The 25,110-nt window shown below is 40.8% G+C and overlaps 1 protein-coding gene across 1 annotated transcript in view; it reads right to left on the reverse strand.

Annotated features, from left to right (window-relative positions):
• The window catches only part of LOC120528983 (tripartite motif-containing protein 16-like), a 39,635-nt gene that overhangs the window by 12,398 nt on the left and 2,127 nt on the right, over positions 1-25,110 (reverse strand). Inside the window, exons 2-4 of the mRNA XM_039753049.1 lie at positions 17,363-17,458; positions 13,696-13,884; positions 10,897-10,970 (exon numbers count right to left, since the gene is read on the reverse strand). Of these exons, the coding sequence (XP_039608983.1) occupies positions 10,897-10,970; positions 13,696-13,884; positions 17,363-17,458 (359 nt within the window). The remainder of the gene's footprint in view (positions 1-10,896; positions 10,971-13,695; positions 13,885-17,362; positions 17,459-25,110) is intronic.

Raw genomic sequence — 25,110 nt, forward strand, 5'->3', positions numbered from 1 at the left:
ACAGTAAGCTGCTTTCATTTAATGCCATGTGATGTATAAATGGATTATTATTATCAATATTATAAGGGAATGACTGAAGTAGAAAACAGACAGAAAGGAGACACTGGAATTCAGAAAGAGAAAACAGCAGAAAGTATGAAGAAAAAAGAAGACAATAGGAAAAGAACAAAAGAAACTGGAGGTCAGACTATTGTTAGGGGTGAATATGGCGTAGTCGGCAGGATTTCATTTTTATTTCACTTGACACTTAAGAGACTCAACTCTAACAGACTGCTTTGGTGCTTCCCTGTTCTGAATCTCAATATCCCATAATGCACCAGTCACAGGACCCCCTTAACTTTCAGCGCATCAGTCATACCACACTCACATAATGCTTTCTGCTGGCTACACTATCATATCATAAGCGTGGAATGAGATATTAAAATCAATCCATACTTCACAATCTCATACATTATTTCAGTAAAAGTTACAATCAGCATTTCTATCTATCTTTTATATAGTGCCTTTCATGTGTACCTCCTGTATGTATTTCTCTGTGTCTTTCCAATCTGTCATTGTCTCTCTCTTTCTTTCTTTAGTGTGTTTCCTGTCATCTCTTATTATTATTTGTCTGTCATTCTTATCCAAGGTGACTCTCATCATCTGAGATTCCATTGTTTCTTTTTCTTTTCTCTTCTTTGCCTATTTAGTATCCCGTCACTCAAAGAATCCTAGGGTCTTATTAATTCTTAATGCAGCCAGTCACCCTCATTCTGTGATTGGATTAAACAGCACTGTTCATTCATGTGAGCAGTTTCTATCATTCTTTGTCAGCAAAATCGATACTATCCGCAGTGGCATTGTTCAAACTAGCTATGAACTTCCTACTGTTAATCATGACATTGTCTTAGAATCCTTTGATCTAGTCTCACTTTCACATCTAAAAAGAACTACTGACACCCTTAAACCAGCTTCCAGCCCCCTCGATATTGTTCCACCATGTCTCTTAGTGGAAGCCTTTGATGTGTTGGGCCCATCGTTACTAATGATTATAAATGATTCTTTTAGTTCGGGGGTTGTGCCCTCATTTTTTAAACATGCTGCAGTCCGTCCCCGTCTAAAAACGGCAGAATTAGATCCTGGAGTTTTAGCCAATTTTTGTCCAATTTCCCAACTGCCGTTTCTGGCTAAAATTCTAGAAATAATTATTTATCATCAATTCGTCGATCACCTTAACTCCAATAATTTTTTGAGATCTACCAATCTGGCTTTAGGCGTTATCATGGTGTTGAAACGGCACTCCTGAAAGTATTCAACGACACCATGCCTTTGACACCATTGACCATGAAATATTGTTGATGCGGCTTGAACATCTTGTTGGGCTTAAAGGGGCTGCTTTTAACTGTTTTTCATCTACTGCACCTCTTAAATGTGGTGTTTCTCAGGGATCCATTTTGGGTCCTATTTTATTCTCTATATACCTTAACCCTATTGAAGCGATTTTTAGGAAATTTAACTGCTATGCTGATGATACTCAGGTTTATATTCCCATCTGCAACTCTGCAACAAATCAACTCCACAACTGTCTGTCTGAACTAAATCAAAATAAAACAGAGGTGCTTATAGTGGGTCCATCAGCTAAAATTGCTCTTGGACTTTTCGTCTCTTTCTCTGTCTTTTCTAAACCTCAAGTCCGCAATCTTGGTGTTACCTTTGATAGTAACTTCTCTTTTGAGAAACAAGTAAATTCTTTAGTCAAGAGTTGCTTTTTCCAACTTCGCCTATTAAGTAAGATAAAGCCTTTTTTATCTTCTAGGGATCTTGAGAAAGCTACTCATGCTTTTATTTTTTCTCACCTTGATTACTGAAACTCGCTGTATTCTGGGATTAACAAATCTCTGATACGCAGGTTACAGTTGGTCCAAAATGCTGACACTCGCTTTCTCGTTGGGCAAGAAAGTATGACTCTGTTTCTCCTATTTTAGCTTCTTTACACTGGCTGCCTGTCAGTTTTTGAACTGATTTTAAATTCTTGCTGTTAGTTTTTAAATCTTTAAATGGGCTTGCTGCTGCCTATTTATCTGAATTGTGTGTTTTACATCAGCCATCCAGAGTGCTTAGATCTTATGGTCAGTTATCTTTGGTTATCCCTTGTACCGAGTGTAAAACTAAGGGGGATAGGGCTTTTGCAGCTGCTGTTCCTCGCCTGTGGAACTCTTTACCTCATCACATAAAGGATTCGTCTACAATTAAACTGTTCAAAACAAGATTAAAAACAAATCTCTATTCACTTGCATTCCATGACCTTCAGTAATATTGATTGTTTCCTCTTTGTGATTATATAACATTACTTCTATTTATTATGTATGTTATTTTATGTTCATATATTTTATTTCTATTTATGTTTTATGTTAATTGTTTTGTTTTTCTTTTATTCTATTATTGTAAAGCACTTTGGCCACAGAATTACTATGTTGTTTTAAATGTGCTACATAAATAAATTGACACTGCTCAGGTCACCCAGTGGTGTCAGTAGTGGGATTTGAACCCACAATCTCAGGGTTTGAAGTCAAAATTCTTCACCACTACACCACACTGTATTCCTCCTTTATCTATTATATAGCGCCTTTCATGTATATCTTTCTATTATAGTGACTTTCATGTCTGTCTACTGTATTTGTCTTTAACTTCTTTTCCTATTTGTCATTTTCTCTCTCAGTGTTATAATGTCTTTCCTATTATTTATTATTTCAGTGCACTTCTCATCTTTCTCTTATATAGTGCCTTTCATATTTATGTGTCATATTCTGTCTTTCTCTTTGCTCTCTCCATCCATCACATCATTTCTTTCCCATCTCTTACAGTATATAGTGACTTCAATATCTCTATAATATATAGCGCCTTTCACATCTCTCTACTGTTTCTATCACTGACCTGCCCCGAGTAATTTTGGTCCCCTTCCACATTTAAAACTTGAATTCCACCTTTCAGTCAAATAAGTGTAAACTGACCCCAGTGACTGTCACCCGCCATTCTTATTCCACACAGCAGACTCTTTCTTTGTATTTCGACTTCACAGATTATTTGAAACAATAAATCAAATTCCGATGGCCCACACAAAGTCATTCAGACCCTCACCTCATGTTCTGTCGCTCATTATTTGGAGGTCATAACTGCCATCAAGCCCTTCCTGTGGCTCTAGATGAGACTTCTGCTCCTCTCACTGCCCACCCGGCCCACTCTTCTTGACGTCTGATGGCCTTTTTCTCCCAGCTGTGACGTTCAGATCTTTCCATGGATGTTGACTTGGATTCAGTTCAGGGCTCATTACAGACACTTCACAACATTCCAACGTCTTCTTTTCCGCCATTCTTGGTGGTCTCACCTTTGTCACATTCACTCCCAAACACCTTGATGATCTCCTGATTTCACTGTGACCTTCACAGATTCAGCACTTAACTTAAGCCCATCAATGGCGTTGCTTTGTCTTCTGTGGACACAGAGCTGCTGTGACTCACCATAAAGCTCTCATTTCATTTCTTCAGTCCAAAGGTTCATCTCCAGCACTGCGGCTGATTAACACACAGTTTAGAAATCTCCAGTCTGTGTGTGTCCTTCAGAAGTAGGGTCTTCTACCATGGAGCCCACTGTTATTGACACAGTAACAGATGGTGTGACTTGATGCTGTTGTCCTTTCATCTCAGAGGTCTGCCTGAGTCTCTCTTGATGTTTTCTTGTTTTTTTTTCCACCATTTAAACTCTCCTTCTGTTCAATCGGAGGTCAGCTTTACTCTGGTGGTCTCATCAGGGTGGTGGGCTACAGTCCTGGGAACCCTCAAACATCTTGAGAAAATTAGCAGCTGTGATTGCTGGAACATGAAGCTCTGTGGAGGTGGTCCTGTAGTGTTCACCTTGACCACCCTTGGCTGTGACCTCCTCCTTTTCTCTTGTCCTCATTCAGTGTGAGGCACACAATGACACAACACAGCAGAGTGAGGACTTCACAGAGTGACTGAAGACCCCGGTGACACTCAGAGGAATCAGTCAGCTTGAGATGTCATGATAGTCCAGTGAGGTCTTTGAACTTCTAAGGACCCCCAATAATTTTCTCTGCCATTTTCGTTTGTTTTAATGTTTAAAATTTGTGAAGTCGAGAACTCAAAGCAAAGTGTCTGCTGTGTGGAGTAAAGAATGGAGGATGACAAGGACTTGTCAGCTTTAACTTTTTTCACATACAATTGTGCTTCATTTTCAAACTAATACTGTGTCTGTATATACAGTTGTGTGATAAAGTAAGTGCACTCCATGACGTGGATTTTATTTTTTCTTTTCCTTTTTGAACATTTTTGGACACATCAAGACTCATCAAGGTTCAACAGATGGCTTTGGTGATTCACTACCTGAGTCTCTCTATCCCATAATGCACCAGTCACATGACCCCCATCACTCTCAGCCCCTCAGTCACTCAACACTCAGACTTTCATATCCTAAGCCTGTCCTGGTCTATTAAAACTTCAATGATTTTTATTGTGGTGATCCATTCAGTCAAAGCACAAACTCACATTCTCTGCTCTGAGGTTCAGTAGGCTGGAGGGTGAAAACTGGAGCTTCATGAGCTGAAAATAAAAAGAAAAGAGAAGAAGAATGGAAACTGTGAAGATGGCATTGTGGGTTCTTAGTGTAGTTTTTAACACGTTTGGAACACACGCATTTCATGTCTGTTCCGTTTCTACAGTAATCTGTGTCAACACATTGTTAAAACAGAAACTTTTTTTATATTCTAGTAGTAGATGACAAAATGTAGGCATAAACTATATAATGTATGAAGCCTGAAGTCCAAATAGCAAAGAAACATTTTCACAAGAATAACACAATTGCACTTTTATTCAAACATATAACTGCAGAAAGAAAAAGCCGCCTTAAAATGCGACATTGACATCAGTTTACTATAATTGACTCCGTGGTTCAATAGATACAGCGCCCGCTTGGGAATCAAGGGGTCAGGGGTTCGATCCTGCGCTCCTCCCTTTTGAGAAGTAAACTGTTCTTAGTCTTACTGTTTTAGTATAAAAACATACATTTGATTTCAGTCTGTAACAGCCGGTGCAATTTATGATCTTTTTAAAGGTTAGCTTTTTTTTTTTTTTATTCACTTTTCACTCTCTCAATCGCGTTCAGAATCAATCTATACAGCCCCATCTGACACGGCTGTTTTCACTAAAGACGCGCTATAGCTCTGCAGTGTACCACGATGCATACTAACCGGTGGGGCGTTAGTATGCATCGATCTGACGCTGTTCGTTTTCAAATAATATTGCATTAGTGCATTATATTTTCACATATATTGTCTTTCTTTCAGGTGTGTAATAGAAACCACAGCATAGAGAGAAGTGTGTACATTGCTTCTTACAGGAAAAGGCGATGGAAAAGTGCACTTGAATAAAGTGCACTTTTGTTATACTTTTACACCAATATATGTTCCTGTGTTTGAACGACGCGGGCAGATGGGGAGTGTCTGATGATTGCATATAGCGCCGAGTTTACTGGTCTTTACCATTCTTTCTTCTGCATGTCCTGGGGTGCAAAAGAAAAGCATACAGCAACATCGGGGGACTGGCAGGAACACTCAATAAAACGAAAAGCAAGTGACGGTGAGATATGAAGAAGGCAGCTTCGCCAGCGTTTGTGTGTCAGAGGCGGGGGCGTTAGTATGCATCGTGGTACACTGCAGAGCTATAGCGCGTCTTTAGTGAAAACAGCCGTGTCAGATGGGGTTGTATGGATTTATTCTGAACGCGACTGAGAGAGTGAAAAGTGTTACAGACTGAAATCAAATGTATGTTTTTATACTAAAACAGTAAGACTAAGAACAGTTTACTTCTCAAAGGGAGGAGCGCAGGATTGATTCCCAAGCGGGGCTGTATCTATTGAACCGGAGTCAGTTATAGTAAACTGGTGTCAATGTCGCATGTTAAGGCGGCTTTTTCTTTCTGCAGTTATATGTTTGAATAAAAGTGCAATTGTGTTATTCTTGTGAAAATGTTTCTTTGCTATTTGGACTTCAGGCTTCATACATTATATAGTTTATGCCTACATTTTGTCATCTACTACTAGAATATAAAAAAGTTTCTGTTTTAACAATGTGTTGACACAGATTACTGTAGAAACGGAACAGACATGAAATGCGTGTGTTCCAAACAACGATCTATTATTTCCACTCTAAAACTCCATTTCACTCCCAGATACTCAATCAAGGCATGAGCTGAGAGAAGTTCGTGCACGTTCTAAATTGGTGGGGGATGGAATACCCGGCTGCTCGAGCTTCTAAACAAGTATTACAAATGCAGAGGAGTTAAAGTAAACTATTTATAAAATATACAAGGGCTGGCAAATTAGGCAAAATGTTCATTTGAATATTCACATTAATAATAAATATACAGGGAGTCAGAGAGTATTGAGACCCCTTCACTTTCTGCACACTTTACCGTGTTGTTGATTTAATTTTAAATGAATTAATGTGCCTTTTGTGCTCATCAGTCTACACTCAGCAACCATAATGACAAAGTGAGCACAAGTCTTCAGAAAGGACTGCACATTTATTAAAAATCAAAACTGAAATGTCTCCTTCTTAGAAGTATTCAGACAATTAATTCAGGTCTTTGTTGAAGCCCCTATGGTGGTCTGTATGACTAAGTGTTACTTCAAGCTTTGCACTCCTGGATTTGGGCAGTTGATCCCATTCTTCCTGGCAGATCCTCTCAAACTCCGTTAGACTTCAAGTGAAGCATCTGCGAACTGCCATCTTCAGGTCTCTCCACACATATTTTATGGGATGTCAGTCTGGTCACACAAGGACATTCAGAGATTTGACACAAAGCCACCCCAGAGTTGTCTTGACTGTAGTCTTCAGGGGCCTCATGTATAAACAGTGCGTACGCACAGAAATGTTGCGTAAGAACCTTTCCACGTTCAAATCACGATGTATAAAACCTACACTTGGCGTAAAGCCACGCACTTTTCCACGGTACCTCATGCCTTGTCGTGCGCAAGTTCTCCGCTTGGTTTTGCAAACTGGCGGCACCCAGCGTCAAAGCAATGTGCGAGTTCTATGCACGGCGTTATACATGAGGCCCCAGGTCGTTTATCAATCGAGATATTATAACTGTAGTGCAAGTTTACAGTGGGGTGAAGGAGCAATTGATTGAGTGTATTTAAAGTTCTTGGGATTAAACTGTTTCTGAGCCGCGAGGTCCGTACAGGAAAGGCTTTAAAACGTTTTGCAGTGGCTGAGACAGCGTGTCCTTGAAGCTGTATACCGATAATTCTCTTTCCGATCAGCTGGTGCTGTGATTCACACTCAGATACAGTGATATAAATACTCCGAGTCGTGCAGTGAGAGTAATATGGAAAAAGATGATCCGCTGTGGCAACTCCTAACGGGAGGAGCTGAAAGAAGAAGAAGAAAAATAAGAAGAAGAAGGTGCAGTGAGAGTAACAACGCTAAAGCAGTTATGGTATTTGGAATACTATGGCTGTTCTCTGGACCATTATATTGTTACGAGTTAATTACAATCAGATGCATTACACAAATAAAAAATATGCGGTTAGTTTCTGTGTATTTATAAAGCGCGTCATGAAAATAATGAGTAATCACACAGGAACAGTACCATTGCTTTGACGCTGGGTGCCGCCAGTCTGCAAAACCGAGCGGAGAACTTGCGTACGACAAGGTATGAGGTACCGTGGAAAAGTGCGTGGCTTTACGCCAAGTGTAGGTTTTATACATCGTGATTTGAACGTGGAAAAGTTCTTACGCAACATTTCTGTGCGTACGCACCATTTATACATGAGGCCCCTGGAGCCGTATCATCGCCAGTACAGGCTCCTCCGCTCTTGGTCTGTTTTACATGCTGGTGTTCTTGCAGCCTGCCCAGCTCCGGTAGTTTAAGGTGCGGAGCTTCTGAAAGAATAAGCCGGCATTTTCAGAGTCAGAGATGGGCATCCTGTATTCTAAATAATTGAATTTACTTACTCGCGACACAGCAACTGGAGTGCTTAAGCTCAGCATAGCCATTGGCAGTCCATAGGGGGTTTATACATGCGCGTCCAGCAGGGGTTCGAGTTTAATAGAAAGTTGCTCGGAGAGTGTAGTGGAGCGTGGTGTGAATATGCCAGCATCTACCTGGATAGGTGTGTGGGGTAGATGGAGCGGCTGAATGGCTGAATGATCTTGCCAGTGATATTTAAGGAGTTGCCAGCCATCAGGAGTTGTCAGTGGACCTAAAGGTGAGGTAGTATTAAGAATTGCTGAGCTATTGGAGGAGCAGGTGTGATTTTGTCGGCCTTGTAGATATTCTTTTGTACAAATAGTTATAGTATATATATCCTTCTGATAATTTTGGTGTAGGTATATATACTTATTTGGTGCTGGGGTAGTTTTTGATTTTGAGATTGCTGTAATTGTTTATTTCTTTTTGTATACACACACTTGTTTTTTTTTTCGTTTTTTTTTTCTCTTTATTTTTTTCCTATTGGATGAGCTTCTCCAGCCAAAGACAAAGAAAGACCACCTTCATCATTGGAGTGTGTGAGTAGTTTTTGTAGGAGTGCACTGTTTATGTAAATACACCATATTTTCCTTTATTTTTTATATTTATTTCTGAAGAAGTGTCAGTGCTGAAGTACAATACATCAAAGCCCGCCTGACACGACTGCATTTTTGTTGTTCAGCATTCTTGTAAGTAAACTTGCACCTTTCACCCTTCAGTTTTAGTCTCATGTTTCCGCTGATCCTGTTCAGTTCATAAACTATCAGATGTCCAGAGTGTAGGCTGGGGCCGCTTTCTTACTACAGTACATGGGACACCACACTGACCTCTCTACCATAAACAACTGATTTGTGGAGCGCTGCTGTGATGGCCGTCCTTCCTACAGTTTCTCTCATCTCATCGGAGGACGTCTGAAGTTCTGTTGTAGTGACCATTAGGTTTTTGGTCACCTCCCTGGCCAAGGCCCTTCTTTCCCAGTTACTCAGACTGGCCATCTCTAGAAACTGTCCTGGTGGTTCCAAACTTCTTTCATTTCACAATTCTTGAGGCTGCTGTGCTGCTGGGACCACTCAAAGCTTTACAAATGGCTTTATCCCTTTGCTCTGTTCTACTCCTCACCACTATTCGATCACGGAGGTCTACAGAGGGTCCCTTGAACTCCATGGTTTGGTTTTTGTCCTGACATACAATGTCATAAATATACTGTATTTGATACATATTGACAAGCAGGTACAGGTGGGGACATCTTTAGCGTTCCATCTAGTTAAGAAATCTCACCCTGAGTCGAAAGGGTGCTGCTCCTGCTAATGTCTTCACTTCAGTGAGTTCACAGGCCACAAGATGAGTAACGTCACTTCCACAGCACACTAATTAAGATCCGCCTCTTCAGTGACACCACTATAAAATGTCACCAATAGTGGGTGTTCATTACAGATTTGTGACTGAGGAAGACGGAGCTCCGACTCACAAGAGACTTTAACTTGACAGAGTTCGATTGCAGCAGACTTCATCATTGTGCTCCATCTTTGTGCTTTTTATTTCATATTCATCATTAAACGGGGTATTTCAGGGTGGTACCCCAGCTCTTTGTGCCCATTCTCTCTGCTTATTTTCACAATACATATATGCAGTAAGGTGGCACAGTTGCACAGCGGCAGCTTCCCAGGTTCTCCCTGTGTGGAGTTTGCATGTTCTCCCCGCGTCTGCGTGGGTTTTCCCCGGGTGCTCCGGCTTCCTCCCGTAAGTCCAAAGACATGCAGGTTAGGTGCATTGGTGATTCAAAATTTTCCCTAGTGTGTACTTGGTGTGTGTGTCTGTGTGTGCCCTGCGGTGGGCTGGCGTCCTGCCCGGGGATTTGTTTCCTGCCTTGCACCCTGTGTTGGCTGGGATTGGCTCCAGCAGACCCTTGTGACCCTGTGTTAGGATACAGCGGGTTGGGTAATGACTTACTGACACATACAGTATACTGTTTGTCTAATGTGGTGGTTGGCCGGGATGGACCCTGAGCTCTTGGCTGCTTGACCTTAGTTTGTGTTTAAACAAATCACTATCTTTATGAGTAAATGCATGTAATTCATAATTTATAAAGTGTGTTTTATTCTGAGGCTGCACTCAGTGAAATGTTCAGGTGGTCCTCAAGCAGTCAGAGTTCTGACGCAGTCCTCCAATTTGCTTATCTTCTCCATCACAATATATCAAAGAAAATGCTTTTGGTCTGTAAAATCCATTTAAATGTCAGTAGGAGACACGACTTCTGAGCAAACAACAGCAAGCGTATAAAACACGAGAGCCCAGGGGGAGCACAGCTGAAAATGGATGAACGTGGACTTTTAACGTGGACTCCATTCAGCACAATGTAATGGACAGCGAAGACAGCAGGTGCAGATTGAGATGTTCTGATGTTATAAAGCACTGACGTTGAACTAAAATTGATTCCATTGACGTCTTCACTGTTCTCAAATAAACAATTAATTTGTGCACTGAGCCGGCTTAGCCATTTTAAAACACATTTCTGTTTATTAATAAAAGGTGAGCAAAGCAAAGGAAATAAAAGAATCCCAAAGTTAACTGAAAATATGACTTTTTAAGAGAGTATATGGAAAAAGTACAAGGAGTATAACATTTTAACTTAAAATTCCAAAACATCTGATTAAAAGCAGATGATTATTTTGAGAGTCTGCTATAACTCAGCTAGTCACAGTGAAAGGCACTATATAATGAAAAATCCTTAACAGCAAATGCTGATAGTTTAGTGTTAAAGAGCCACTTGTCTTCAAGCGCCTCACCTCTTAATGTCCTCTTATTGTCACTCTGGTCCTCCTCATGGACTTCAGTAACAAACAGAATGTCACCAGACTCTCACACTTACCTGACTGAGTCCTTGTCAAGATGTCCCACTGGCTGATTTTCTCCAGACTCTTTGTCAGACCTGACAGCTGCTTTCTCAGGTCCTCAGATAAGAAATCAGCGGTGACAGTGAAGCTCAGCGAGTCTCCATCAGCAGGAAGGACACAGCGAGATGAGATAGTCTTTATCAGGAGAGAAGAGGGGACGAGATTTCAGAAAGGAGACATGAAAAACTAAGTAATGCTGATAAGGGGGGGCTCATCTGAATTAAGGATCAGTGTGGTGGGCAGTCAGCGTGGATTTGGATGGTGAGAACGACTGTCATTGACTTGTTGGTAATTTATGAGATAATATTTGGCGGAGTGTAGTGGAGCTTCAGAGATTATCGACCTTAAACGTCAATGAGCTTTTCATGCAGGGCTTAATGAGATGCCCCAAGATAAGGGGATTCAGGGAACAGGTGGGTGCAGAATTGACTTGGCACACAAAACAAGGCCTTGACAAACTTAATTCTTTGCCAGCAAAGCAGTGGGTCCTGATGGAGTATCGCTACGACTACTGAAGGCCTATGCATTGGAACTGGGGAGTCCTCTACAGCGTATCTTCAACCTGAGCCTGGAACAGGGGAGAGTCCCAAGGCTTTGGAAAACATAATTGCATCACCCCAGTCCCAAAGGTATCATGTCCTAGTGAACTGAATGACTTCTGGCCTGTTGCTCTGACATCACATGTGATGAAGACCATGGAACGGATGCTGCTTCACCACCTGATGCCACAGGTCCGCCACGCCTTCGACCCTCTGCAATTTGCATACCAGGAGAAGGTGGGAGTGGAGGATGCCATCATCTATATGCTTCATCGATCCCTCTCCCACCTGGACAGAGGCAGTGGTGCTGTAAGAATTATGTTTCTGGACTTCTCTAGCGCCTTTAACACCATCCAACCTCTGCTCCTTAGGGACAAACTGACTGAGATGGGAGTAGATTCATACCTAGTGGCATGGATCGTGGACTATCTTACAGACAGACCTCAGTATGTGTGTCTTGGGAACTACAGGTCTGACATTGTGGTCAGCAACACAGGAGCACCGCAGGGGACTGTACTTTCTCCGGTCCTGTTCAGCCAACATACATCAGACTTCCAATACAACTCGGAGTCCTGCCACTTGCCACCAAGTTTGCTGATGACACTGCTGTCATAGGCTGTATCAGGAGTGGGCAGGAGGAGGAGTATAGGAACCTAATCAAGGACTTTGTTAAATGGTGTGACTCAAACCATTTACAACTGAACACCAGCAAAACCAAGGAGCTAGTGGTGGATTTTAGGAGGCCCAGGCACCTCACGGACCCCATGATCATCAGAGGTGACAGTGTGGAGAGGGTACAGACCTATAAATACCTGGTAGCTAGTGCAGCTGGATGATAAATTGGACTAGACTGCCAATACTGATGCTCTGTGAAAGAGAGGACAGAGCTGACTATACTTCATTAAAAGGCTGACGTCTCTTCAACATCTGCAATAAGATGCTGCAGATGTTCTATCAGATGGTTGTGGCGAGCGCCCTCTTCTATGCAGTGGTGTGCTGGGTAGGCAGCATAAAGAAGAGGGATGCCTCACGCCTGGACAAACTGGTGAGGAAGACAGGCTCTATTGTAGGCATGGAGCTGGACAGTTTAACATCCGTGGCAGAGCGACGGGCGCTGAGCAGTCTCCTGTCAATCATGAAGAATCCACTGAACAGGATCATCTCCAGACAGAGGAGCAGCTTCAGCGACAGACTGCTGTCACCGTCCTGCTGCACTGATAGACTGAGGAGACCCCACACTATGTGACTCTTCAATTCCACCCGGGGGGTAAACGTTAACATTATAAAAACTTATTGTCTGTATAACTGCATTGTTATCACTCTTTAATATTGTTTTTTATCAGTATGCTGCTGCTGGAGTATGAGAATTTCCCCTTGAGATTAATAGAGTATCTATCTATCTATCTATCTATCTATCTATCTATCTATCTATCTATCTATCTATCTATCTATCTATCTATCTATCTATCTATCTATCTATCTATCTATCTATCTATCTATCTATCTATATTAAATGAAATGTAAAGTCTAACACATGTAAGGAGAAAGCTCTTCAAAATGATTATACAATTGATGGTCTGCAGCTCAGAAGTGTGACTTGTGAGGAAATCCCGGGAGCCTTTGTGTCTTCATCACCATCATCAACCACACAAAGGAGAGAAAGCTACGGAAAGCTGAGTTATGTAACGGCTGCCATGTGTGGAGTGTAATATCAAGAAGAGAATCTCCTTAATGTCTGCAAAACACAGTCAACATCAGAACTATTGTGTGTAGTGTGAAACCACACAAGAAAGATGGGAGATGAGAGATGGGACTGGACTGTGGGGTCTGAGCTGTGAGGAAATGCTGAAGGATTTGAATATAATCAGTTTAATGATGGAGACAGCAGAAGGTGGCTTTGGAAAAGAGTTGGCATCATACTTTATTAGATGTCATATTTTACATTTCATAAAAATTCACTTTTCACACAGACAGTTGTAGATTAATCTGTCTGTCATGTATAAGACTTTACCACCTTTGATATATTTGTAAACAGAATATTTGAAATGTTAAGGAAATATGAAAAGACGATATGTGTTGGGCTAAATGGCCTGTTTTACCAACCCCTCAGATCTTTTAAATTTCTCTCTAAATGTTCTCAGGTCCCACACATCCCAGTGTGATCAGACTCCCTCTGAAGTGTCACGCTACCTGTAAGAAGTTGAGATGGTCCTTGGTCTCTGAAAGCTCCTTCAGCTCAGCTTCTCTCCTCTTCAGCTCCTCAATCTCCTTCTTCAGTTGCTCTATGACTCCTTCAGCCTTCTCTGTTTCTCTCTTTTCTTGTTCTTTGATCCTCTCAGTCAGTTTCCTGTGGACTTCCTCAATGCATCGTATCAGAGCACTGAAGCTCTTCTCATTTTCTTCCATGTCTCTTTCCACAAACATCTGAATAAATAGGATAAAGATTTAGAATAAAAATAACCAATCACAAGACACATTTGTTGATGTTTTGATGTTGTGAAGGACAGTTTGAATTGGCTGGAGTGACTGGTGGTACTTTATTTGCAGAAGGAAAGTCACTTGAAGACCGCCTCCCAGATAATATGTCCCGTCTCCACCTACCCACACAAACCCAGCCCCCCCACTATGCTGAGTAACATCATCGCTCTGCTGATGCTCCTATTAAGGGAACTGCAGGACTTTATTAGATATGCAGTCATAAAAGGTGTCCTTTCAAAGGATCTTGAGAGCCATTGGCAGGAGCTGCTGGGGACATCTCTACTGTCTTGTGAGGAGTCTATTTGATCTGGTAGTTTGTATAAAATTCTGCCTTTTAAAAGGGCATCTCCTGCTCAGCCTGGGGTTAGTAGTGGAGTAGGAGAGGAAGGAGAGGAAGATGAATAAGCTGCATTTGTACAGAGAAGTAAACTTGTCTATTATAAGGTAACTGTATGAACATGAAAAGTATTTTTAGACCAGAGTCTTGTGTGTAACAGTTGTGTTCTTGTTTGGGGTGTCAGACGTCAAAATGTCTGACCTGTGAGATGGAGATATTAAATAAGGCTCTAGGTGCTTGTCAAGGTACTTCAGATTTCATTTAATTTCATGATCTCATTGCTTCTTTTTCCATCCACCATCTCTTTTTCATTGAATGAATTTACTATTGTAACTATGGCTCATACTTGTATGAAGACACCTGGTGGGTGTTACTATGTTGGAAGTAAATGTAAAGTAAAAGGTGTATGCTGTCCAGGATCATCAACCCCAAAGCTGGAGGTGTTCTGCTGTTTTCAGGACTTTGCACAGCTGGAAAGTGACTCAGATAATTCAGTGACAGAAGGCAGGGATGGGAAGTCCTAAAAGGTCACCTCCTAACCAGCCACTAGAATAAGGAAGAAATCATAATATGGGATTTATTTATTAGGGAATAAAACAGCTGGACAATGTTAGTGCATTGGAACTAGATAAACTTCTGACACTCTCAGAATTACAGATGCTGTAAACTAAGTTAGCTCTACTATTATGAGCAATGTCTACAGAAGCTAAAGACAACAGAATTCTACTTCAAACTGTTCACCAAGCATTAATTCATTATTTTTCAAAGAAAAAAAAAAAAAAAATTATACAGACCAATTTCAGTTCTGAATAATGTAACATCACAATACTAAACCAAATTTATTAAAGAAGGTAGCAATTATAGAAGGTACAATATCCTGTAAATTGAAACAAATTGATGAATTTACAACTGTTTGGTTCTGCAATTGAAATAAAATGTTTGTCCATCCATCCATCCATCCATCCATCCATCCATCCATCCATCCTCTTCCGCATATCCGAGATCGGGTCGCGGGGGCAGCAGATTGAACAGAGATGCACAGATTTCCCTATCCCTGGCCACTTCTAGTAGCTCTTCCAGGTGAATCCCGAGGCGTTCCCAGGCCAACTGAGAGACATAGTCCATCGAGCATGTGCTGGGTCTTCTCCAAGGCCTCCTCCTAGTTAGACGTGCCCGGAACACCTCACCAGGGAGGCGTCCAGGAGGCATCCTGATCAGATGCCCGAGCCACCTCATCAGACTACGTTCAATGCGGAGGAGCAGTGGCTCTACTCTGAGCTCCTCCCGGATGACTGAGCATCTCACCCTATCTTTAAGGGAAAGCCTAGACACCCTGCGGAGGAAACTCATTTGAGCCGCTTGTATTCGCGATCTCATTCTTTCGGTCACTACCCACAGCTCATGACCATAGGAACGTAGATCAACTGGAAAATTGAGAGCTTTGCCTTCCGTCTCAGTTCCTTTTTCACCACGACAGACCGATGCAGAGCCTGCATCACTACGGACACCGCACCGATCCACCTGTCGATCTCACGCTCCATTCTTCCCTCACTCGTGAACAAGATCCTGAGATATTTGAACTCCTCCACTTGGGGCAGGATCTCGCTCCCAACCCTAAGAGGGCACTCAACCCTTTTCCGGCTGAGGACCATGGCCTCGGATTTGGAGGTGCTGATTCCCATCACAGCCGCTTCACACTCAGCTGCAAACCGCTCCAGAGAGAGCTGAAGGTCACAGCCTGATGAAGCAAACAGGAAAACATCATCTGCAAAAAGCAGTGATCCAATGCTGAGTTCACCAAACAGGACCCCCTCAATGCCCCGGCTGTGTCTAGAAATTTTGAAATTCTGTCCATAAATGTTATGAACTTTTATGAACAGTTATGGACAAATACTACTTTTTGTCAATATACCAATAATCCAACTGTCCATCACTCACTCAGAATATGGGAACAATGCAGGACTCACTTCAAGGCAGAGAAGGTTTTATCTGTTGCTCTTCTTCATGATAATCACCTTTGTAATCTTCTCAAAGCTATAAAGTATTTAATCTTTGAAAAATATCCCAGAATAAAACACATAGAGGACTGTATATAGGTAATAATTTTGCATCTTTTGAACAATTACACTTCAAATTCAACTTTCCAGCAACACAATTTTTCCACTTCTTTCAAATCAGAAATTTTGCTAGAAGAAACCTACCCAGTTTTCCACACCTCCCACCCATTTCTACTTCAGAAGAAATCCTGATTAGTCTTGAAGATAGCATCTCAACAACATATAAGAACATCTCTTAGAATTTCCCCTTCAAAGATCCTGGGGTGTGGTGGGAAAAGGACCTTTCAGTTAACATCTAAGAAAAGAAGTGGAAACCATCTTTGCACAGAATACACTCCAGCTCAATATTTACAAAGCACTCAATCATTCAAGTTAAAAATCTTTCATTGATCATATTTATCTCATTTATAATTGTCCATAACATGTGTCCAGGACTGATTACTGGGCTCCCTGAGGGGCTTCGAGCGGAGAAGAACAAATTAATTTTAACAGCCGACACCACACTATGAGCTCATAGACTTGACCAGTTAAAATGGAAGAATCCCAGCCCACCTTTTATACGTCAGTGGGTACCTGATGTTCTGTACCACTTGAATTGTAAAAAACCTAATTTGTAGTAACAGAATCTGCTCAAGACTTTTTAAAAAAATATGTCATGATGTAATTAATAGAAATTTAGTGTAAGCATTCAAAAAACAGAAGAGACCATTAAGGAATGTTATGCTGACTGATCTCATTCAGAACTTTAGCCCTGACCTTCACTTTGAGTTACCATTAGGGAGAGTTAAGTCCCCTTTAAGAAGTCAATGGGATGTCCGAGGACTTTAGGGTGATGCTGTCTGAATCTCTAATGAATAAAACATGGAATACTGTCAACAGTGAAATGCTTTGAAGGACACCACAACATGTCTTCTCTCCTTCTCCCTTTTCCTGTCTCTACACATCACCACCAGTGAGGCTCTGCTGGCTCTTCTATTTTTAATTTAGTTCTCCTCTCTTTGATATGAAGTGTCATATTAAGTCCTTTCACCTTCATCTCCTCCATCGCCCTCCTTGTCTTCTTCAGTGTCTTCTCTCTCTCCTCAAGTCCCCTCTTGATGTCATTCAGTGTCGCCCAGAGCTGTTTCTGTTTGGACACACAAGAGGACACATGTGGTCAAATCAGAATTCACGTTCACTTTATGATTTCTTCTTCTATTTCTGATATTTGTAAAACACATTTCTTTTTTACATTTCATGACACAACGTACTTCTTCTGTCACACTTTGACACAGTAGATGACAAACAGAGATTCGATTCAACAAATATGAATAACACAAAAGATTCACTGATTCAAGATGGAGTTTGGGCTTATAGAGTGCATCAAATAATGAATTCAGTTTGAAGGCACACTAGCGTGTGAGTTAGTTCTTGATGTTTAGAAGACATCACATTGACGATTGGGAAATCAGAACTTCACACACCAAAAAAACTGGACTGTGTAGGTGAAGAATCCAATTAATTGTATAGCAATATACGTATAGCAATAACGGGAACCTGGCTAAATAACAAAGATGAGGATGATAGATAGATAGATAGATAGATAGATAGATAGATAGATAGATAGATAGATAGATAGATAGATAGATAGATAGATAGATAGATAGATAGATACTTTATTAATCCCAAGGGGAAATTCACAATGAGTGTAACATAGAGGGATACACATTTTTTAGGAAGGATAGACAGAACAGAAAAGGAGGTGGGGTTGCTGTTTATGCCAAACAGGATTTAAATGTAAGTCATCTTCAGTTGGATGATGAGCCCCATCTTAGTGAGGACATGTGGCTTCGCCTGGAAAATATTAGGGAAAAGGTCTTATTTTAGGAGTGTGTTATAGACCACCCAATTCAGACAGTAATTTCAACACACATCTTTTAGTAATATCAAAAGGCAAGTTTACAGGGGATATTATAGTCATGGGGACTTTAATTATCCAAATATTAACTGGGATAACCTTACAGATGGAGGAGCACAAGAGCAGGAGTTTTAGAAGTAATCAGTGACTGTTTTTTAACACAGCATGTTAAAGAGCCAACACGGGGTGAAGCCTGTCTGGATTTAGTATTCTGTAATAATCAGGATAGAATTGAGGGTGTAGAGGTGATTGAACCACTAGGGTCAAGTGACCATAATGTAATACAATTCTCAGTATTTTGTAAGAGTACAGATGCAAAGACTAAAATTGTTAAGTTGAACTTTGGTAGGGCTAATTTTGAGCAGATGCGACAAAGTCTAAGTAGGATAGACTGGGATAAGCTTTTAAATGTGGAGACAGTCGAGGAGCAGTGGAACAGGTTTAAAAATGTAATGCAGGACAGATACATACCTAAATTTGGAATTAATAGGAAACTAAAAAAAACTCCACGATGGATTAATAAAGATTTAAAAAGAAGTTGCAAAGGAAAAACTGCTGTATAAGGCATATAAGACTAATGAGTGCAAAGAGAATCGTAGCGTATGAGAACATGAGGGCAACCATTAAGAAGGATATCAGAGAGGCTAAAAGACAGTTGGAGAGGAATATAGCAGATAAGGCGAAAGAAGACCCCAAGAGATTCTTTCAGTATTTTAGTAGTAAAAGAACAGTTAAGGAGGAGGTCAAGTTCATCAGGAATAGTAAAGGGAATTAAAAGATACAGACAATGAAATAGCAGATGCCCTAAACTTACATTTTTCTGAGGTGTTTACAAGTGAGCAAGTGGATAACCTCAGAGGTAACAACTACTAAGGAGGTACTGAGGGATTTGGAAATTGTAGAGGGAGAAGTGCTGCTCAGATTAAATAAGATGAAATCAAACAAATCACCAGGCCCAGATAATATTTATCCTCGTGTTCTTAAGGAGGCTAGTGAGTACATATATAAACCCTTGACACATATTTTTAGGAAGTCACTGTGCACTGGAGAGATTCCAAAGGACTGGAAAATGGCAAATATCATCCCATTATATAAAAAGGGTGACAGGGCAGATCCAAGCAACTATAGGCCAGTAAGCTTAACAAGCATCACAGGAAAATTAATGGAAGGAATTATTAAGGATAAGATTGAGCAACACATGGCAAGGACAGGAGTTATTCTGAACAGTCAGCATGGGTTCAGAAGAGGGAGGTCGTGTTTTACTAACATGTTGGAATTCTATGAGGAGGCAACAAAAGGATACGATCAAAGTGGAGCTTATGATATTATTTATCTGGACTTTCAGAAAGCATTTGATAAGGTGCCACATGAGAGGTTGGGCATCAAGTTAAAAGAAGTGGGAGTTCAGGGTGATGTTTTTAGATGGGTGCAGAATTGGCTCAGACACAGGAAGCAGAGGGTGATGGTGCGAGGAACCTCATCAGAACTGGCCGATGTTAAGAGTGGTGTTCCACAGGGGTCAGTGCTAGGGCGCTGCTATGTTTAAAATATATAAATGATTTAGATAAGAATATAAGTAACAAGCTGGTTAAGTTTGCAGATGATACCAAGATAGGTGGATTAGCAGATAATTTGGAATCCGTTATATCATTACAGAAGGACTTGGATAGCATACAGGCTTGGGCAGATTTGTGGCAGATGAAATTTAATGTCAGTAAATGTAAAGTATTACACATAGGAAGTAAAAATATTAGGTTTGAATACACAATGGGCGTTCGGAAAATCACCTTATGAGAAAGATTTAGGAGTCATAGTGGACTCTAAGCTATCAACTTCCCAACAGTGTTCAGAAGCCATTAAGAAGGCTAACAGAATGTTAGGTTATATAGCACGATCTGTGGAGTACAAGTCCAAGGAGGTTATGCTCAACCTTTATAATGCACTAGTGAGGCCTCATCTTGAGTACTGTGTGCAGTTTTGGTCCCCAAGCTACAAAAGGACATAGCAGAACTAGAAAAGGTCCAGAGAAGAGCGACTAGGCTGATTCCAGGGCTACAGGGCTTGAATTATGAGGAAAGATTGAAAGAGCTGAGCCTTTACAGTTTTAACAAAAGAAGAGTAAGAGGTGACACTTGGAATAAGCTACCAAGTAGTGTGGTAGACAGTAAGAAGTTAGGGACTTTCAAAACTCGACTTGATGTTTTCTTGGAGGAAATAAGTGAATAGAACTGGCGAGCTTTGTTGGGCTGAATGGCCTGTTCTCATCTAGAGTGTTCTAATGTTCTAAAAACAATTAATTAATTAAAACTACCAAACAGTAAATCCAGAGCTGGAGGTCTTTGTTTCACTTTACAGCCAGGACCACACCAGAACTATGAAAAGATCTACTCAGCTTATACTTGAAATTCATAAATTGTTAAAAGTCCTCACAAATCATCTTTCATTTTCTCTGTCTGTGGCCCACTCATGGTGATGGACTAACAACTGACTCAAACACTCTTACTGTAGTAAATTATCCATCCATTCATCCATCTTTACATGTTCTTAACCCATTTGTAGGAACCCCAGGAAGCACTAATAAATGAGGAAAAAAAAAAGGGGAAGTTCGTGCGATATGGGGTGACTGATGCGGGCCAATCGCTGTTGAACTTTAAGTGGCCTGATTTTGGTCACGAGATGGGGCGGGATTGAGTCTAGCTGGTTAAGAGGGTGTGTAACCAGCGATAGGGGTTCTTCTTGTCGTGACAAGGGAAAGAAAAGAAGAGGGGGGTCATCTGATTTTGGAGACTAGGGTATTGACTGTGATATCTGGCCCAAGTGAAGAGTGACGACACTTCCCGATATTAAGTCCTCACTTCGTTACGCTGCGAGGTGTGTGTTACTCACATGCCTAGAAACGGGAGAGACATTTGTGTGAAACGAGCGAGAACGGCTGATAAAACAATTATAACCGCCGAAGTCTTCAGAAGTGCAGCAAACAGGACAGAGCGGGCATTTCTTCTTTCGACGCGGATCGACTGAATCCATTTGGGATTTTCAAGACGGCTCGTGAACGACGCTGAGTCTTCGTGTTGTATGGTGAATACACGATTGCTTAATTAACTCATCGGAGAAAGTAAGTGGACACATGTTTTTGGAAGGATTGACATTGAAATTCATCTTCTGTTTAGTGCACCAACGAATGGGCCCCAACGTTAACGATCGATCCAACTTTTGAACTATTTGACGGACTCACGTACTTTTGTGAATTGTATTTTTTTTCTCGAGTGTTGAACTCACCTGGGAGGGATGAGGTATTGTTAGTTTGTTTTTTTGGGTTTTCTGGTGTTAGATAGTCCTGAGGGGAAATAAGGTCTTTGACCAGGGTTTTAACTGAGTTGCTATTTATTCCAATAGACAAAGTTAAAAGGAGAATGGAGAAGAGGTTTATGTTATTTTCATTTGACCACTATTATATTATTGTCATACAATAAATCATTATTTTGTTTTCTTGTTACAAATTTGTAGTCTGGGTTTCATTAAGACTAGAGAGGCAAGTTACTGCTAAAGTTTAAAACTGAAAGTAAAGATGTTACCAGCCTAATTCACCATTCAACTGCCGGGGATCCAGGATTCTTGTTAAATATACAATTAAATTAACCCCTAGGGTTAAGAATAGGGTTACACATTTATTTAAGGTAAAGTCAAAGGTCAATTAAAGGCTTATCACACCAAACATTGGACACAAGGCAGGGACAACACCTGGGCAGGTCACCAGTCCATCACAAAGCAAATATACAGACACTCAAATAATAATTCTAATTTAGCATTGAAAATCTTTGGATTGTTGGGAGGAAACTGGAGCATCTGGAGGACACAAACACCAATCAAAATATACAATATATTTATAACATAAGGATAACTGAAGATGTAAATATACAAGTTTACAGTACACAGAAAAAGAGCATTCACAAATAACAAAACACATAAATCTGAATTACCTTAGTTTATTCTGTTTCTTGTACTTATAGAAAAGGCACATAACACGTCTGGTCTTACAGAAGGTTAGATGAATCAGTTCTTTGCTACAAGATCAAGTTTCTAAAGCTAGCACTGTGACAACACTCACATACAGATCCTCTGTGTGTGTGTGTGCGTGCGTGTGGGTGTGATGCTTTACTGAACTAATACAATCCCACTTTAGTTTTTTTAACTACTAATTTATGATGAGACCCTTACAACAGCTAAGCCTTCTCCTTCACACAGTTATGGTGATGTCAACTCCCAGAATTCACCCCCTGGCTTTATCTTAACTACCGAGTCACAGTCAGAAGTTCTCAGACTCTGAGCAGCTGAACTCCTGACTTGGTTTATGGTCACTCTGGTGGAGGTGATGCTTTATCGAGATTGTTGTATCCATGGAGAGCTTCCTCTGGCACACATGAAGAACATTCAGTTGGCTTTGTCTTCCTTCTAACAGATTATTTTCACTCTCTTGGCCTTTTCTCGTTGTGACTTTGAGTTGTTCTGCAGTTTAAAGTCTTTGAGGTTTCATACTTACTGGTTTTCTTTTGCTGGCAAAAAATAAACAACTGATTGGTCTCTGTGCCAAACTGATTCCCTCCTTCAGCAGTTCTACAAAGAAGTCTTATGTGGGGTCTCTCTTGCCTGTGCATCGTACTTTCTTTTATCAGGCTGGGTCTTAATAAGGGTCTTACTTCAGGGCAGAATCTAATCCAGGGGAAGAGATCAGAGTTTTAGTGCTTGCAAAGGGTTATCAAGGAAGGAGTGGACTTGCTGCTGTAGGTGTCATGGATGAACAGAAATCCAACATTTTTGCTACTAATTGGTGTAACGTTTTGCCCATCAAGTTTGCAAGGGGTTGAGTTTTGGCCCCTTCTTCAGACAAGAAGTGAAAGAGTTTCATACTACAAGACAACACACATGCTGTACATATGGCCTATCTTGATGTGAACCTTGTTTTCCTTCAGCAAGGCTGGACTGAACGTTGCACCCGCATCCAATTCCATTACAGGTGGTCTTCATCTATTACAGTCTAGCCCTACATTACCCTTTGGGGGATTCACTGCTGCCTTTGTTACGGCCACACCAGAGGCAATACACATCCTGTAATGGGCCAGAAGTTAATTTAGGCAGAGAGCAGACAGGTCTCTGACCTCCAAAAATTAATTATAGGAAGGAGTGGATATCTTGCCCCTGTCGGTTTCTTGGGTGCACACAAGTCCAACCTTTTTAAAGCTAGCTTGTGCAAAGTTTTGCTCATGAAGTCACTGGAGGTGAGCTTTGGATCTTTGTTCAGTCAACCAGCAATAAACGAGTGCCATACGGAGACATTGCTGGGTGTCATTTGCCTGTAGTTGATCAGACTGACCAGATGACACCCAAAACTACATGGCAAGGAGAGTCCTGGTGAAATGAACTGACATCTTAACTAAAAAGAGTCAACTCATGCCAGTACAGTCTGTGCACTGTAACACAAAAGCTGGTGTTGTTAATAAGTAATATGGTGACCTTAAAATGACTCAAAAAAAGCAAAACTCGATATCCACTCATTTCAAGACTTTTGGACAAACAAATATGGATTCAAACAACAAAAGGATTGTGCTGTTTGCACATTATGTTGTGAAACTGTTGTGTGCCGTACATCAAGTTTATCAAAGCAAACATCAGTCCATGTTTAAAAAATCTGAGGAGAAAACTGAAGCCATAAAAAGGGCTGTTTGTGGCTCCAATAAACAAACTAGTAATTGGGACCAAAAATAAAGCTACCGAATAAAGTTACAAGATTGCTCAGAGTGTGGCTTCGAAAGCCTAATCTTTCATAGATGGAAAATTTGCCAAGGAAACTGTTTTTTGAGCAGTGCTGAAATTTTGTTTAGTGACTTACCAAATAAAGAAACAATTCTGTGTCGATTTGAGAAATACTGGCTTGTGTGAGATCAATCGAGAGAAAAATAACTGATATGGCTGAAAATGTAACAATAAAACAGACAACCGGGATACAACAAGCTGTATTTAGTGTTGCTCTTGACGAAACTGTTGATGTGAATGACGTAGCATGCCTAGCGTGATATTGTAACAACGACCGTATTGATAAAGGGCTGTGCTACTTGATATCTTTTGGTTGTACAGCCAACGGAGAGGACATCATAACTGCACTTACAATCTATTTCAAAAATCAGAACATTAACATAAATAAAATATTCTGTGTTACTAATGATGCGGCCCCTGCAATGGTCGGAAAGAACAAAGGATTTGTTAAACTTCTTCAGGATCATATTGGAAATCAAGTATTGAGCTTCCATTGTCTTATACACCAAGAGAGTTTGTGTGTGAAGAGTTTTTCACTGTGCTTGAACTCTGTAATGGAAACTGTTATCAAGATACAGTAGTTAGCTTCATAGTTTCTGGCTCTTCATTGATTCACAGGCAAGTCAAGTCTCTTCTATCAGAAATAGAGAGCACATATATGGACCTCCTGCTGTACAGAAATGTTCATTCGCTTAGTCGAGGTAATGTTTAGAACAGATCTGTATCAAATCTAAAAGTAATCAGGGTGTTTCTTGATGAAAAAGAACAACATTTTCCGGAATTGAATGACGACGACTGGCTGTGTAAGCTGATGTTTCTGGCAGATGTAACTAAACACCCGAGTGACTTAAACTTGAGTTTACAAGGTCAGGGGCAAACAGATATACAGTATTTTGCGGTGATATTATCACTAAACACTGCAGTAGGCTGGCACACTGCCCAGGGTTTATTTCCTGTCTTGCGCCCTGTTTTGGCTGGGATTGGCTCCAGCAGACCCCCGTGACCCTGTAGTTAAGATATAGTGGGTTGGATAATGGATGGATGGATGGATTATCACTAAACACCAATAA

The sequence above is a fragment of the Polypterus senegalus genome, chromosome 4 (assembly GCF_016835505.1).
Source record: "Polypterus senegalus isolate Bchr_013 chromosome 4, ASM1683550v1, whole genome shotgun sequence".
Taxonomy (NCBI): domain Eukaryota; kingdom Metazoa; phylum Chordata; class Cladistia; order Polypteriformes; family Polypteridae; genus Polypterus; species Polypterus senegalus.